The sequence below is a fragment of the Anguilla anguilla genome, chromosome 1, assembly GCF_013347855.1.
Source record: "Anguilla anguilla isolate fAngAng1 chromosome 1, fAngAng1.pri, whole genome shotgun sequence".
Lineage (NCBI taxonomy): Eukaryota > Metazoa > Chordata > Actinopteri > Anguilliformes > Anguillidae > Anguilla > Anguilla anguilla.
Window position 1 is genome coordinate 20,467,556 of NC_049201.1, and position 14,692 is coordinate 20,482,247.

General features: G+C 38.5%; 1 protein-coding gene across 1 annotated transcript in view; it reads right to left on the reverse strand.

Annotated features, from left to right (window-relative positions):
• The window catches only part of LOC118214143 (brain-enriched guanylate kinase-associated protein), a 256,035-nt gene that overhangs the window by 4,582 nt on the left and 236,761 nt on the right, over nucleotides 1-14,692 (reverse strand). The window contains exons 9-10 of the mRNA XM_035393776.1: nucleotides 5,665-5,772; nucleotides 3,220-3,303 (exon numbers count right to left, since the gene is read on the reverse strand). Of these exons, the coding sequence (XP_035249667.1) occupies nucleotides 3,220-3,303; nucleotides 5,665-5,772 (192 nt within the window). The remainder of the gene's footprint in view (nucleotides 1-3,219; nucleotides 3,304-5,664; nucleotides 5,773-14,692) is intronic.

A 14,692-nucleotide genomic window follows, 5' to 3' on the forward strand; every position in this document is an offset into this window, starting at 1 on the left:
TGTATGACATATTGTGTGACTTACTGAAATTTGCACACTGTGAGGATGTGGAGGATGTATTTATGGATACTTAAAGGGCTGAGGCCACTTTTCTCATTTTGCAAGTGGAATTTTCTAGAATCTTCCACCTTTATCCACTGTTTTTACACATGGCGGATGATGGATGCTGCTGTGGGTACCAGTGTATATGACTTGTGCATTGTGTCATGTGGCAGGTCGTGCTGCTAAAATCAAAAGCTGGATTTGTTCTCACTACGGGACATTACGCATTCCACATGTACATTTGTAGTCCATAGATCTATAAATGAGGTTCTGTGTGAGCTGTCGCCATGAATTCTGGGAAATTATATACGGAGTAGAGCTATAACTCTAGTTTGCATTGACATCTCCATCAACATTCCCCCAAGCCTGAGGCAGTGATGTATTCTGAGTGCTACATTCGCTTTCAAATATGTGCTCCCTACCCCTGGAGTTGCTCAGAGTAGGTACTGCACATTGGCTGGGGAAAAAAGGCTTTCTAGATGAGACTTTCTTCTTAACTCATTCATCAATAAACACTTTAATGCTCTTGCAGAAGGCTGCCAATAGAAAAAGCCATTGTCTGCCAAAGCTAATGCATTTTGGTCCTAATTCCTCAATTTAGCACCACAGGATGGGAACCTACAAAGAAAATGCACAGTAGGGAGGTTTTTCTTGGAACAACCTGACAAATGAAACAGTACTGATATAAAGAAAAGTTCAGAATATAAGTATACATAATTTTATAAGTCTTAAATGTAAAATGATGATTAACTAAGTGTAGAATGTAACTGTGATGGAAGAGGAGAGCAGAGAGGATTCTCTCACCTGTCAGATGTTCCTAATGTTTCCTAAACATTAGATAAAACTGCTCATGAAAAATATTTTGCCTAAGAAGTAATATTTCTTCCACAAAAAGATATGTCGCAATTATTCACAATCTTAAAAATTATTTTAAATAAAATCTAACAAAAACAAATTTGGATTAACATGCTACTTTATGGTGATACTTTGGGAACTGTATACTGTCTCCCATGGCTTCCTGTTTATGTATCATCCATCACCATGTAAATAAAACACATTTTTTGACCTTTACAAGTCAGGTGATAATTATTAACAAATAAAGAAAAGAAAAAAACTACAGATACAACTTTCCACTCTTACAGTAGATCAATAACTAAGATGTTTCAAACTACTGGGACATTACATCCTGGTAGAAGATGGAATTGCATCTTTCAGCAAGTCAATTCCCAAGCAATTCATAAAAATCAACCAAGAAATGGTGAATTTACCAGAAATTGACTGTTTTGCAATGGCCACCTTGGTCTCAAGCCTTACACTCAATTGAAAATTGCAGCATGTAGAATATTCAGTGAAGGTTACCCTTGTAAATGGAGGGTGAAAATAGAACTCCAGATGGAAGTAGATATTTGTGACTTTTTTGGGAAATGTAATTTGGGAAGTGTTATTTTGGTCGATTCCAATGAGATTAAAGTAGAATATGTCCCATGTTTGAGAATGGAAAATATAGCACAATACCTATTTATTTTATAGCCTAGTTCTCTATGAAAGATGCAAATAAATTTAGAAGACATGGTATACTCCTACAAGTGCTTGGTGATGCCATCACAAGCCACGGTGTGCTTCAGTAGACTGAACATAAGGAAGTGATGCATTCAGATTTTGTAAGGAGACATCTGCAAGATGTGGTACCATGCATTGTAGTGGATGACAGTTGTTTAAAACCTCTTGTGAAAAGAAAAAAAAACAATAAAAGTCTCCAGCAGAAGTTCTTTGTGGCTATGACAAACTGTAGATGAGAAAAATGAATTTTTAGAGCTAGCAAGCAAACACAGGCACATGGCAAGTAGTTAGACTTACTAAAGACATTCAGTAAAAGGAATTCCCTCCTGCTTGATAATGTTTCCACTAAAAGTCTTAAAAAATGTAAATCTCAGCCAACACCTTCTCTTTATGAGCTGCTGTTTCTCAAACTTGTTAATGAGCTGTCCAGATACTGCTCTTGAGTTGTGCTTGGGGATATGAGGGTAGACTTTGGGCCCAGCTGTTAAACACGTGAAAAGCAATACAAGGCTCAAATGCAATGTTACTGGTAATTTGATCACACAATATTTTGGTCCATATTATGATATTCCTGTACTGAAATTAATATTTTCTGTTTACACTTATGAAAATCACCAGGCAAAGTGCTTGTTTCTCCCCAGTGCTAATTTTCACCCAATGTTCGGCTCAGAAAAACCACCTCTGAACACTCAGTGATTCATGAGCAATTTTGCCGATGTATTTATGAGATCCCCCAAACATATATGCATCATTAGTCTGCCATGGTGCAAATGCAGTTTTTTTTAAAGGAGAGAAGAATGGTTATCTCTAAATCCATTATGTAAACCTTCATCACATCTAAAGGTAAAATGGCTCATATATTAATTCAACCCCCTGCATAAAAACAGCATAGTGGAATTTCAATGCACCATAAACGCGCTTACATTGCCCAATAACTTTCAATCTGGCATCATCATTACATATGGCCGTAAAAGCATTCCACAGAAACAGCCCAGACTCTGCTGCGCTGCACCAGCGGTGATGTGCTAGGACATGTAACATGAGGAGACAGGAGCAACAGGAGGAAGGATTGCCTTTTCTCTCAATGCATCATGCGTTCCACCACCTGACGGCTGGAGACCTCGGATGGAGACATGACAAATGGCAGAGACCACAAATAGATGACTTGAGAGATTGTCGCAACATAGCTTGTGCTGAAAAAAGCAACATAAATCAAGCTTAAGGCATGAAATGCCAGTGTGACATAAGGGACGGAAGCTTATAATGGGATTTGCCATTTTCCAGCAATCATTCAGGTAGTGTGGACTGGGACATACAGAAAAACAAAGGGCCTGACACAACCATATTAGCTTGGTAATGGATGAGCTGATTAGGGACACGATATCAGCTGCCCTTTATTTTTTTAAGTTCCTATGCTGTTACAGCAAGTGTAGTGGAAAGCCACAAGTGTATTATATTCGTTCACACACCCAAAAGGTCTTTGGGAGCCTTGATCCTACTCTATGGCACTAGTTAAAATGGTGACAGCAATTTATAATGGACAAGCACAGGCAGAGTGGAGGCTTGCGGCTAAAAGGGCAATTTTTTCAAGTGTGGACGGGAGTGGCGTGAACTCACCTCTGACAGCTTGTGGGCTCTGTAGTGGGATTTGCTGCACTGCAGCAGCTGGGCAGCTAGGTTGCAGTCCTTCCTGTACAGGTCCTGAGGAAAGGAGAACCTTGGCATTAGATGGCACAAAAGCTTGACTGAGCAGTCTAGTACCTTCACTCAGAAGGTTGCAGTGGCTGTTTTCAGAGCTAGCATGCCAATAACAGGGCCAATAACATATCTTCAATGCATTTGACTGAAGTTCAGAAAGTCATAAATAACAGACAAATCTGTGGCCTTTAAAATAGAGAACAATTCTTATAGTAAAAAAAAAACACATTCTGGATGAACTATAGCTTGACAAACAAAGAGACAATAGAAAAATATCTATCCTTAGCCCAATTTTCCTGCCTTAATCTCACTGCAAAATTGGAAAAAATTGTGTTTTTTAGAGAAGAGGTCAAAGTCTTGACAGGTGCAGCCCATCAAACCATCTTTAGAGCCTAATGTGCAGTAAATTGTGTGTGGCTAGAGCCATTGGCATCTAGCAATGTAAATGCTGAGAGAACTGAGGATAGAACTCAATTGGCTCCCCGGTTCACTAAATCTGGAAATAAAGGGGCACTGGCAAGAAAATGGTCGTAACGCTGCACCTTAAAAGCTTGCTAAGAGCCTTATTTTAATGAGAGCCAGGCTGTTGGAGGTAGATGATAGCTGTGGCAGAATCAGGTCTTTTGTGCCTGAGGAGCCCTGATGCTTTACCGTTTTCTCTGTCCTTACTTTGCGTTATCACTGTCACCATATAGCAATAGAACTTTTTTCATGCTAATGGGTGTTTTCACATCGCAGTCAAATCAGATTTGATAGTCATATATAGAGACATGTATGGCTCCTTACAGTCTCTGTAACATCAAAATCACAAGTTAATTAATTAATAGAGAATGCATGGAGTGCAGACTGTACACTCTCCTTAAAATGTATTAATAATAAACACAATTAATTAATTAATTTTTTTATGAATTAATTTTAAGGAGAATGTACAGTCTACACTCCATGTGTATTTTTTCATTATATCCAGACAGGAGGGAAGCAGAAAGGATTACATATAGAGATGGGGCTGTAATTCATAAGGTGCCATAGTTTGGAATGGAATCCCCAGCCACACTGGAGAATTTGTATATGAGACAGCTGCCCTACAGACTGAGCCACACAGTCTACAATTATGATGTCAATCCAATTTTATTTAGTTAAGATTGCACTAGGATTTACTAACCATAGTAAAGCAGTACACTACCTAGACGCACCTCTTACTTGATACAAAGGCAAGTACAACACATTCATGCAGATTATGGACTGTTAAAGGCCCTGTGCAATCATAATCATAATTTTGTTACATACAAGTCTTAGGCTCTTTATATGTTAATAACCAAAGAAAATAAATGCTATGATATTAAATATATTTTACTGATTTGACATTTAGTCACTTTGTTTTTACCCTGAAAAAAGTTATTATTTTGTCCACTACAGGGGGATTTAGTTCTGGTCATTTGTAGACCACACATCTCACATAAGTAATATTCCATTTGCATTTCAACCAATCAGTGGTGCAATCATTTAGTATTCCACCAATCAAAAGTGAACCATAGATATTCTGTGTCAGACCTCAAATTTTTGTATGTGAATGAATGACAAAAAGCAAGTATGAATCTTATTGCTTAATGAACACTTAAAATGCAACTTAGTATTAAAAAAAGTATTCAGCTTAAGGGAGGGCTCATCACAGAAAAAAAGACAAATCTGGTCTATCGTTTACTTTTTTCCAGAGGCCAGAGAACAAAACCCCCGACATAATCAAGAATTGTGAAAACTTCTGTGACTCTCAGGAACTAGTCCCGCAGCTCTAATGAAGGCTCTTAGACTGTACAGAGATTTGACATGCCTAACCTCCTTATAAAGCAGAACTGTTCAGCACAACCATATTCTGGTTCCAGTTCAAGTGAGTTTGGAGAAGAAGTGATTGGGTGTTCTCTGAACACTCTGGCTTATCTGATTTATGGATACCCGGCTTGCTCACATCAAAGACAATCTGCAACCAAAAATGGAAACGTGCCCCAGGAATTCTCTGCGCATTCTTTCACCTCAAAAGACTGAACAGCAGAGACCAGGCCACAGGTTTAATGGAGACGATTCAATCCAGGCTGCAGATAAGCTCACATCAAAGGCTAGTTGAACTACCTGGCCTAGTGGAATATACTATTCGGCAAGAGTGGGGTTTTATTGGTTAAGATTTAACCAATCAAAAATAGTGAAGTGGTGAATAGATCACAATATAGTACATTTTTGTGGAAAAAACATAGGCTTTAGCTACTCTTATGGAAGATAAGAGCAACCTCAGAGGAAAGCAGATATGATACATAGAAATGATTATTCTCTTAAAAGAAATACATGTGAATGAGTGGTCTGGGAAATACTCACGTTGTCCTCTCGCAGTTTCTCAATGGTAATCTTGGCCTCCATGAGATGGTTGTTGAGCACAATGATCTCTCGGCTCAGGGCTCTCTTCTCCTCATCGTGGTGCTGAGACTGGATGAGACAAAATGTTAGAAGGCAAATAATAATAATAATAATAATAGTCACAGTCAGTAAATAAGGCTGCAAGCCTATCATAATGGACATAAATGAAGGGGAGAGGAAAAGTGCATTGTCTTCCAAGCCTTAGAAGGTTTAATGAATTCCAGGATTATGTCATGTGCTTCAGCTCCTCAGAAATCATTGCTGATGATGTAGTGTATTCAGTCTCTTGTGTCGGCCATGTTTTTTCACAAAGAAACTTTGACTTTAGGTTAGGTTAAAACTAGAACAAACTTGATCAGTGCCAAGGATCACTTCAGTATCAACTATGCATCATGAGAAGAATATTCATAAATATGTTTCAATATTGAACAAAAGGAACTGTCCCCATTCTCATTTTATATTGTTCATGGTGTTGTTTCATGCAGAATATGATTCACGCCAATAGGCCAAGTCTGAATTTAATTACAGTGACATCATTTTTTTAAAATAAAAAAATAGCCAGAAAATATTGAATCGCTTGTAGCAGCCATGTTTTTTTGTCTGATTGTGTTCAAACTTGGTACACAACTATATCATAGCCCTGTGTTTAGCCACATCAAGTTTGAAAATGATTAACATCACAATGACTGGCATAGCCTCATTAGCATATTTTGTTATTTATGGTACAAATTAATCTGTATGTAGCACGGATGTTTTTTGATGTAGGAACATTTCCTTTACAAACTTGTTAGAGGCCGGTTCATCCGTGCTATGTACCAATTTTTCTGTTCATTGGTTCAATATTTTGGACGCACATATTTTTACTTATAAAAATGTTTGAAAAAGGGAAGAAGGCTGAATAATAATAGTAATAGAAATAACAATTACAAATATAGCTTCCAGCTGCAATGAAGGGGTCCAAGAAAACCACCATAAATAGCAAAAATAGGCATGTTCATTATTTTACCTTTATGTTGGCAGTTTAATAGTTTTATTACATAGATGTAAATTGTAATGTACATTGAGTTATTTTGTGTCATCATGTGTTTTGATTTGGCCAATACTGTAGAATTGGAGTCTTTGTGCTTCTATCAATGTATATACCAAGTTACATCATATTAAGTCAAACCAGTTTTGATTGATTCGCATTTTTGTAAAAAGCCACACCCACTGACAGTTCATTGGCTTGTTTTTTGGCATGGTAACTTTATTTTAACAGCTTTTAAAAAGGAGGGTCTCTTGAACAAATTAGTGCAAACTGCATGCCAATACACCAGCTTCGCTGCTTGGACCCCTAAAAAAAGCACAACAAAAACAATAGAGTTCCAGTCATACATTCAATCTCAAGTATTTAACAAAATCAATGGTCATATTTTCGGTGTGTAAAGCCCTTTAGAGGGTAGAAAATAGAAAAGGTGTTTCTCTATTCTATTTTTAGTTCCATTGACACTGTAAACATATCCTGACAAGCCAACCTATTAATAAAATGACATAATGAGCTCAAAATGCTCCCCTGCTGATCAATTAATTAGGCCCTTGTGTTATAAAGCTGTGTCTGACAAATGATTTATGTTCGGGGGGCCCTTTTCACAACATATCCACTATTATTCTGTCATACAGAGGTGGGGGGGGGGCATTGTTACAGACTATAATTAACGTTGGCATAACCAATAACTGGTCATTGATATTCAAAGCTAGCCTCAAGACTTCCCATTAATCACTCACTGTGCTGCTCCACAGGCTCCTTCAAGCATCTGACCATATAATGATATTACACACTAGTGAAGGTGGGACTCGCCTCTGCCCCCAGTCTTCCCCAATGGTGGGAAATTGGGATATGACTTCAGTCATTTTTTTATTTTTTTTTATTGAAGAAAGGGGACTTATACATTTGGCATACCAACAATATTGTTGTGTGCCGTCAGTCCCTTGGATGTATAATTGACCCCCATGACCCCTCTGTGCCAAAATGACCCTCAGTGGGTGACCACGAAAACAGGAAATGTGGTCATGGACTTCCTCTGATGTCCATACTTGTTCGTGCTGCTCATTTCCTGGCTCTAACTACTGTGATTGATAGGTCCTGTTTTCTGCAGAAGACGGGAGGCATCAATCATCTAAAATGGGCTTGTTCACTGTGTTGTAGTTTTATTATAAATATCTGCAACCTATATCTTTTTCATACTATTTAGACTTTTGACTTCTATTTGACTTTTTTCTTAAACTATTTTTTTCCCCTGTCATTTTTAATGCTTTGAATGACTAGCAAGTAGCCATAGCCATAGGTGACACTGCAAGACTGTAGATTACTGCCATAACCCTGGTTCTCTGAAAAATCGAGTGCAACTGGGTAACATCCAGGTGGTAGAACCTCACAAATTTGAAAAGCGCAGCCTGCAGGTGCACAGATTTCCTGAAAGGAGACCCCATGGCCCACAATGCAGCCATGTCCCACACAGAAAGTGTCCGCAGGCCCAAGGGAGGCATGCCATAGCAACAGCTTCCACAAGCCAGTGGGACAGCCGCTGCTTAGAAAGGGCTTCCCCTTGCAGGCTGGGGCCCAGGCAACAAAGAGCTGGGTGCTCTTTCGGAAAGCCTTAGTTTTTGCCATATACATGTGGATAACACTACATGGTCTTTGAAACCAATATGACAAGCAATAATAGCTGCCATGTAGACCTTCATGGTAGAAAATGATTTCCCTTTATCCATCAGGTTCTGTAAAAAGCACAGTATGCCAGAAACAGTGCCCTGATAAAGTGGCCCACCACTTTTCAAACACCTGCCACTTACTGTCTTAAAGTGGCCTGGTAGAGGAGGCTCTTGCGCTCTGGATGGTTGTGTAAGGTCTATACATCTCTATCAACAGGAAAAACTATCTTCATATTCACTTGATCACAGCTAGAGAGACTGCTCGCATGGTGACTGGGTACAGTACGTCACTTCCTGTCCTATAATGGAGTGTTGTCTTCTCTGCTAGTTCCCTCTTTGCTGATCACTAGGGTAACTGGGGGATGTGCACCAAGCATGGCCTCTGAAAGTACAAGTAGGCCTAACCCCACCAGGAAAAGCAAGAGCGAAGGCCTGCAGACCTAAAGGAAAGCGCAGAGAGATGCTATAAGCCGTCTCTCTTGGGTTCCCAAACCTTTCACGCCCCGTGGGGGCTGATCTGAGGATACATCTTCCTCTGGACAGATAAGTGCTAAGTTTTGCATGGGATACAAGGTTGCAGCTGTGAATGCAGTACTGGAATGTTCATGAGAAGCGAATGTCAACCGAGCAGGAGTAGCACTACACAGCCCTATATGCTCTTCCAGAAGGGCGGGGGCCTCCTTTGGATGCACAACTTTATGCCAGAGCTGCATGTCAGTTCCCACAGGTGGATCTCGGACGGGAGGTAATGAAAGGGAACTGTAGTTTTATTTTTTTGAACGATAACCATTTCCAATGAATACATAGCACAACGCAGCTTATTTAGGTAGATTATTTTGTTTCATAATGCAATGATACTTCTGTCATTTTTTTAAGTCTTTAGCCCATTGAAGCCATGCATTTTCCCTCCAATTTAAACAGATGATAAAACAAAAAATCTCTCAAAGCCAGGGATAAATGACAAAAGAGGGACCCATTAAAGAAGAAATCTGCTCAAGATTAATGGAGTAAGTCACATATGGCTGAACAAAGATGATTTCAAACATTAATTTCTGCATGAAATTAGCAATGCAGTGGAGACTTTCCAGCATTAATATCCATCATCCTCCCTTGAAGCTGGCACACGTTTATTCAACCCCCCTGTGCTGTTATGATGGCAAAAAACACTAATGCTTACAATATCTTTCTGTGGTCATTACAATGGGAATGTATGTTAGTGTACATGCTAATTATATGCAATGGATTCTTCAGCTGTGAAATACGCACCTAGACATAGATGTATTACAGTTAAACATCAGCACTGAAATACACATTTATTCTCTAGGGAATAATAAGCATTTAAATTATTTTTCTGTGGCTGTATTTTTGTTTTTAATAAAGGAATGGTCTTTCACTTTTAACTCTCTTTTAAATGATCCTTTTCAGTACCTTCCCTGACAGCACACCGACATAAGGCTGATGTAGGCGCTCTGTCATGCTGCATCTGTAGGATGCAGCTGTTACGTAGTGTGGAGGTAGTTTATTCACTGGGAATCACCTACATCGCTTACCACAGAATCCGATTTGTCCAAATTATTAAAGAAAATGTCATACTTTTGGCACAGATTTTTGTCAAAATTATCAAGCAAAACATTCTTCTTACTGAGAGCAAGAAATAAAAATTGCAAATAAAAATATTGAAAAGAGTAAAACAAGAAGGAAAAATATTGCAAATATTTGTTCTATGTGCAAACTCTGTTGTGCTTGCTCCTTGATACAATGTTCTGTTTGATGCTTTTGACACAAATGTGATTCTATAGCTGACCAGCGATAAACAGTGTAGCATGACATCTTCCCAATGGGCAACCTCCTCGCTATGTCATAACTACTTCCCACAAACAGAAAGCGAATTTCTGTCTGGGTTGAATTGGTATACAGTACATGTGAACTCAAATTTCTGAGATTGATCTGCCTATATGTTCATAAAGTGGGTCCTATTTCAAGAATATTCATCTATTGCTCAAAGTGATAAACTGTGAAACAATGGTAAAATGTCGAGTCCTCTACCTTTAAACAGTGTGCTTGAAATGTCTCATTGTTATTCATGCAAATAAAAACATAAAAACTTAAATCTGTCCTTTAAAATTATATGATGATTACCAAAACTACTCATTTGACACATATAAAAATATAAAATAAAAAATAGTAGCATGAAAAAAAAATCCAATCTACTTGTAGTTCTCTGTTCAAATGCGCTAACCTTGAATTTCTCGCTTGTAAAGCTCTGCCTTTGAATGGATGGAATTTGTGTATAGAAATAGATTGTCAGTTCCAATTCAGGCCTGTGATTGTCTAGAGGGACCCAGAGCACAAAGACAGAGGGCACAAGGCAGAAATGAAATTTTCTACTTTCAACCCCCACAAGCTGTTCGATCTGGTTTTGCTTGCTCATAGAGGGTTAGAGTATTTTACAGATTTTCGACTTCATAAATGTTCTGGCACAATCTTGGTATTTGTCTTTTTTATGATTGGTGTCTGATTAAATTATTTTGATGACAGGCCTGTGGTTGCAGAGAGCCATTAGTCCAGTGCTGAAAAATGGAAGCAATCAGGCATTTTTAATCAAATTTAATTTGGGTTTTGTGTGTGTGTGTGTGTGTGTGGATGGGGGGGGAGGGGGGGCGGTTAGGGATGGTAGGCCAAACCACAGATATTCTATTCTTGATATTACCCAGCACAGTCGCAACTGAATTTACATGATATAATTTCAGTTAATTGATGTCTCATTTATTGAACACACATATAATTATTATAAATTGCTCAGTTTGGGAAGTGTGGATGGGCATTAATGCATTGATTATACACATTTGCTTGCCATTGCATTGAAGATTTAGGGTCTTTCTCTGTTATCAACAACCACAGAACAAACCCACTGAGATATTGAGAAGCAGAGAGGGAAGGTACTATAAAACACACAGGTGAATACTTTTGACCATAACTTTTAATTAGTCAATACATTTTAAAATATTGTTAAACAATTCTGAACCTTAATTAAGGGCTTTTGTAAGCTATACATATGCATCATTAAGGTCTCACTTCTCGCAATTTTTTTTTGTCCAAATTGTTTGCCCTGGCTCAGACTGTTTAAGGGAGAAATGCATTTTAATTTGACATGAAAAGTGACATGAAATCTCAGCTGAGGATTGATGTCAAAAGCCAAAATAGGATTGATGTCGTGCTATTGTTTTCTTTGGACCTTGGCTTGACCCGAGGCTTGAAAAAGTATCACAGTATTGAACGGCTATAGCCAAGCAAGTTTTTGTCATAGCCTCTTGTCATGTCTCTTGTTAAGCATTCTATTTATGTACCTGAAGGCGCAAAGTCAATAAAGAAATAGATATGAAATTAATTTTTGCTAACCTACAACAAATAAAAAATCTGATTCATATAGCTAATATCCATGTACAACCATAAATTGCTGTATTACAATCCAAAAATTAAGCACCTGAACAAAAATAGATTTATGGGAGCAGCATGAATCCAGAGGTCAGCTGTAAAATATATTATTACAGCCAGGGCAAATACAGTGATGCCCTCCATGTTTTTTTTTGCTCTTCTTATGCCATAGTCCATCTGATACCACCTGCACAAATGATACGAGCTGTGGCAGAGCCGTGCCTCTGATGTCATCAGGACACTAAAGAATATGACTGAGAAACTAATTTTAATTTTAATTAATTTAATTAATTTTCGGCCGTAAAATCGGCCGTAAAATCCTTACTTACCTTTTATCTTTTTACAAATCACTCAAATGTCCAGAAAATGCTTAAATTCTGGGATATATCAGGTTCTGCTTTAAACCACCAACTTATTTTTATATAAGAGAACACGTTACTGTACTGTACTGCGTTACTTCTCGTTAAAAGGCCTGTAGAGTATGGGTTTGAGAAGGCATGGTTATTAAAACAACAGACACGCAATGGGAATTGTTAATGTGGTGGCACTCCTTTGGGTGTAATTTGCCTTTTCATTGAAAAATTTTAGCGAATGAGAACATGGGGAGCAATACCTCAGAAAGCTTGTGTGTAAGACAGCCCATACTGATGAGATCCATAATTAGCAAAGCATTTTCAAACCCTAAATCTAACATAATGACTTGTCTCCACTATATAATGAGTCCTTGAGTCTCACCACCACAGGGTAAACAGTGCTCTATAGTTCACTCCATCACTCCCGCACAAGCCAGATGCTAAAGTGACTGAAAATTGCCTCTTGCAGACGTTCTGTATTGTTGTAAATACGTAAAGTGGTTTCACAGAGAACTTGTTTATGCTTGTGAGCATCGGCGCTTCTAAGACAAAAGACTACCGAGGTGATTCAGACAAAATGCCAAGATTGTATAAACTACTATAACGTCAAGTGGATGGGGCAGGGGGGAGGACTGAAAATGATCTGACAATATATATATATTGTATGGTGGGAGGGGGGGGGGGGGCATAATTCAAAGTGGGCAGGCCTGGCCCCTGCAGACCCACCTACAGGGACAGGTCTGCTAGGTATGGTCTGTATTATCTGACTGTAAATCTGTCTGAAATAAATCTGACTGAAGACAGAAATCCCTCTAAAGCACTCAGATTAGAATCAACCATTCTGGTTGGAAGATTCTATTTTGTTTTGTGCCTTTTAAAGAATATGACAAACATTTTAGAGTTGATTTACTTTCTTTTTTTCCAAACATTCATTGCAGAGCTATGGATAAATCAACTCTCAACTGTTTTTTATCTTGCTTGGTCAGTCTTTCAAAGACAGTTATTATTATTATTATTATTATTATTATTATTATTACAGGAATAAAGTACTAGAAAGCTATTCACCTCCACAGATTTTCAGTCAGATTTTCTTAATGCAGGAAACTAGTAAACACATCCCTTAGTTGAAGCAATGGAAAATGATAGAACATGAACGCAGATCAACTCTCATTAACACTATGCCTAAGCACAGTCAGTGCCCCTTCAAAAAGGGAGGCCTTAGGACTTAGGTGGTTTACAGAGGCGTGCCTCTTATCAGACCCCCAAAGGAAAACAGACTGTGTTTACTGTGCTGACAGGGAGTCAGCAGGGTTTGATAAAGAGAAACAGTACAATGCCAGCTGCTAAATATTCTACTGGATCAGCATTATGTAAACCTTAAGTTATCTTTCAGATGTGTTTTATGGTGCAGTACGGTGGGTTGCTGACTAAAGAACACCATTCAAAAGTGAACAATGGGTAATGCAAGTTACTTATGAGTCAGCACCCAGCTGTACTACAAAGGTTAACACAGTTTGATAGGCTTACAGAGATCAGACAAGCAGGATCAATAATAACAGTGTTGTTGTGATTGTGTCTTTCTTTGATGACTTGGGGCTTTTCTTTGATCCATGGGTATATAAGGAGAAAAATGGAATGGTTCGAGGGAACGAGTCAGCAGTCTCCTGCATGCCATTCGTGTATAGCAATTCCACCACATGCACATTTTGCACCATAGTATAGTGCCATTATTAAACACACTGCACAATAAACTGCATTCACTTTAACCTGGCATTCCTCTTTGAAACTTATTACTGCAGAACTAGCAGTTTTAAGGTCCTAACCTACACATAGAACTCAGGATATCTGCACCCTGCAGTCACTCACATATACACTAGTGTCATTGCAAGATACAAAATTCTATCTATGCAGGCTACACAAGCCAGAGGCACATCCACGTCTACCAAGATAGATAGCGATCTGTATGGAGCCATGCTACTGGTGGATCATTTGCAGTCTTCTTCTATGTATAACTGTTAGCACAGAGGAAAGGTTAAAACATTATTTTGGAGTCAGATAACCAAGATATCATTAAATTAATCCCAGTCCAGTAGCACCAGGTAAGACTACACACATTCCTTTGCCACTCAGATAGTTCCGCTATTTGATGTATCTGAGGGGATTTGTACAGACTGGAGTGAGACAGCAATACTGTATCAGATGAATTACATGCATGCACGCAGAAGCACACACACGCATACACACACACACAATATTATACTTAATGACCTTCAAGGCACTTTCACGTTTTAAAGACTATAAAAAAATTATTGTGTGGAACGTCTTGTAGCCCTTCAGTTTATCTAAACCTGTTTCCCATCAAAGGATACATTTTCAGTTTAAAATACCATTGCACAACATCAAAAAGAACTCTAATCACAAGGAGGCACACTTCAAATGCAATCCAGTAATGGTGTCTGACAACAATTGTGATTGGTCACACATAGTCCTTTTAATTCCAAGACAGTTTT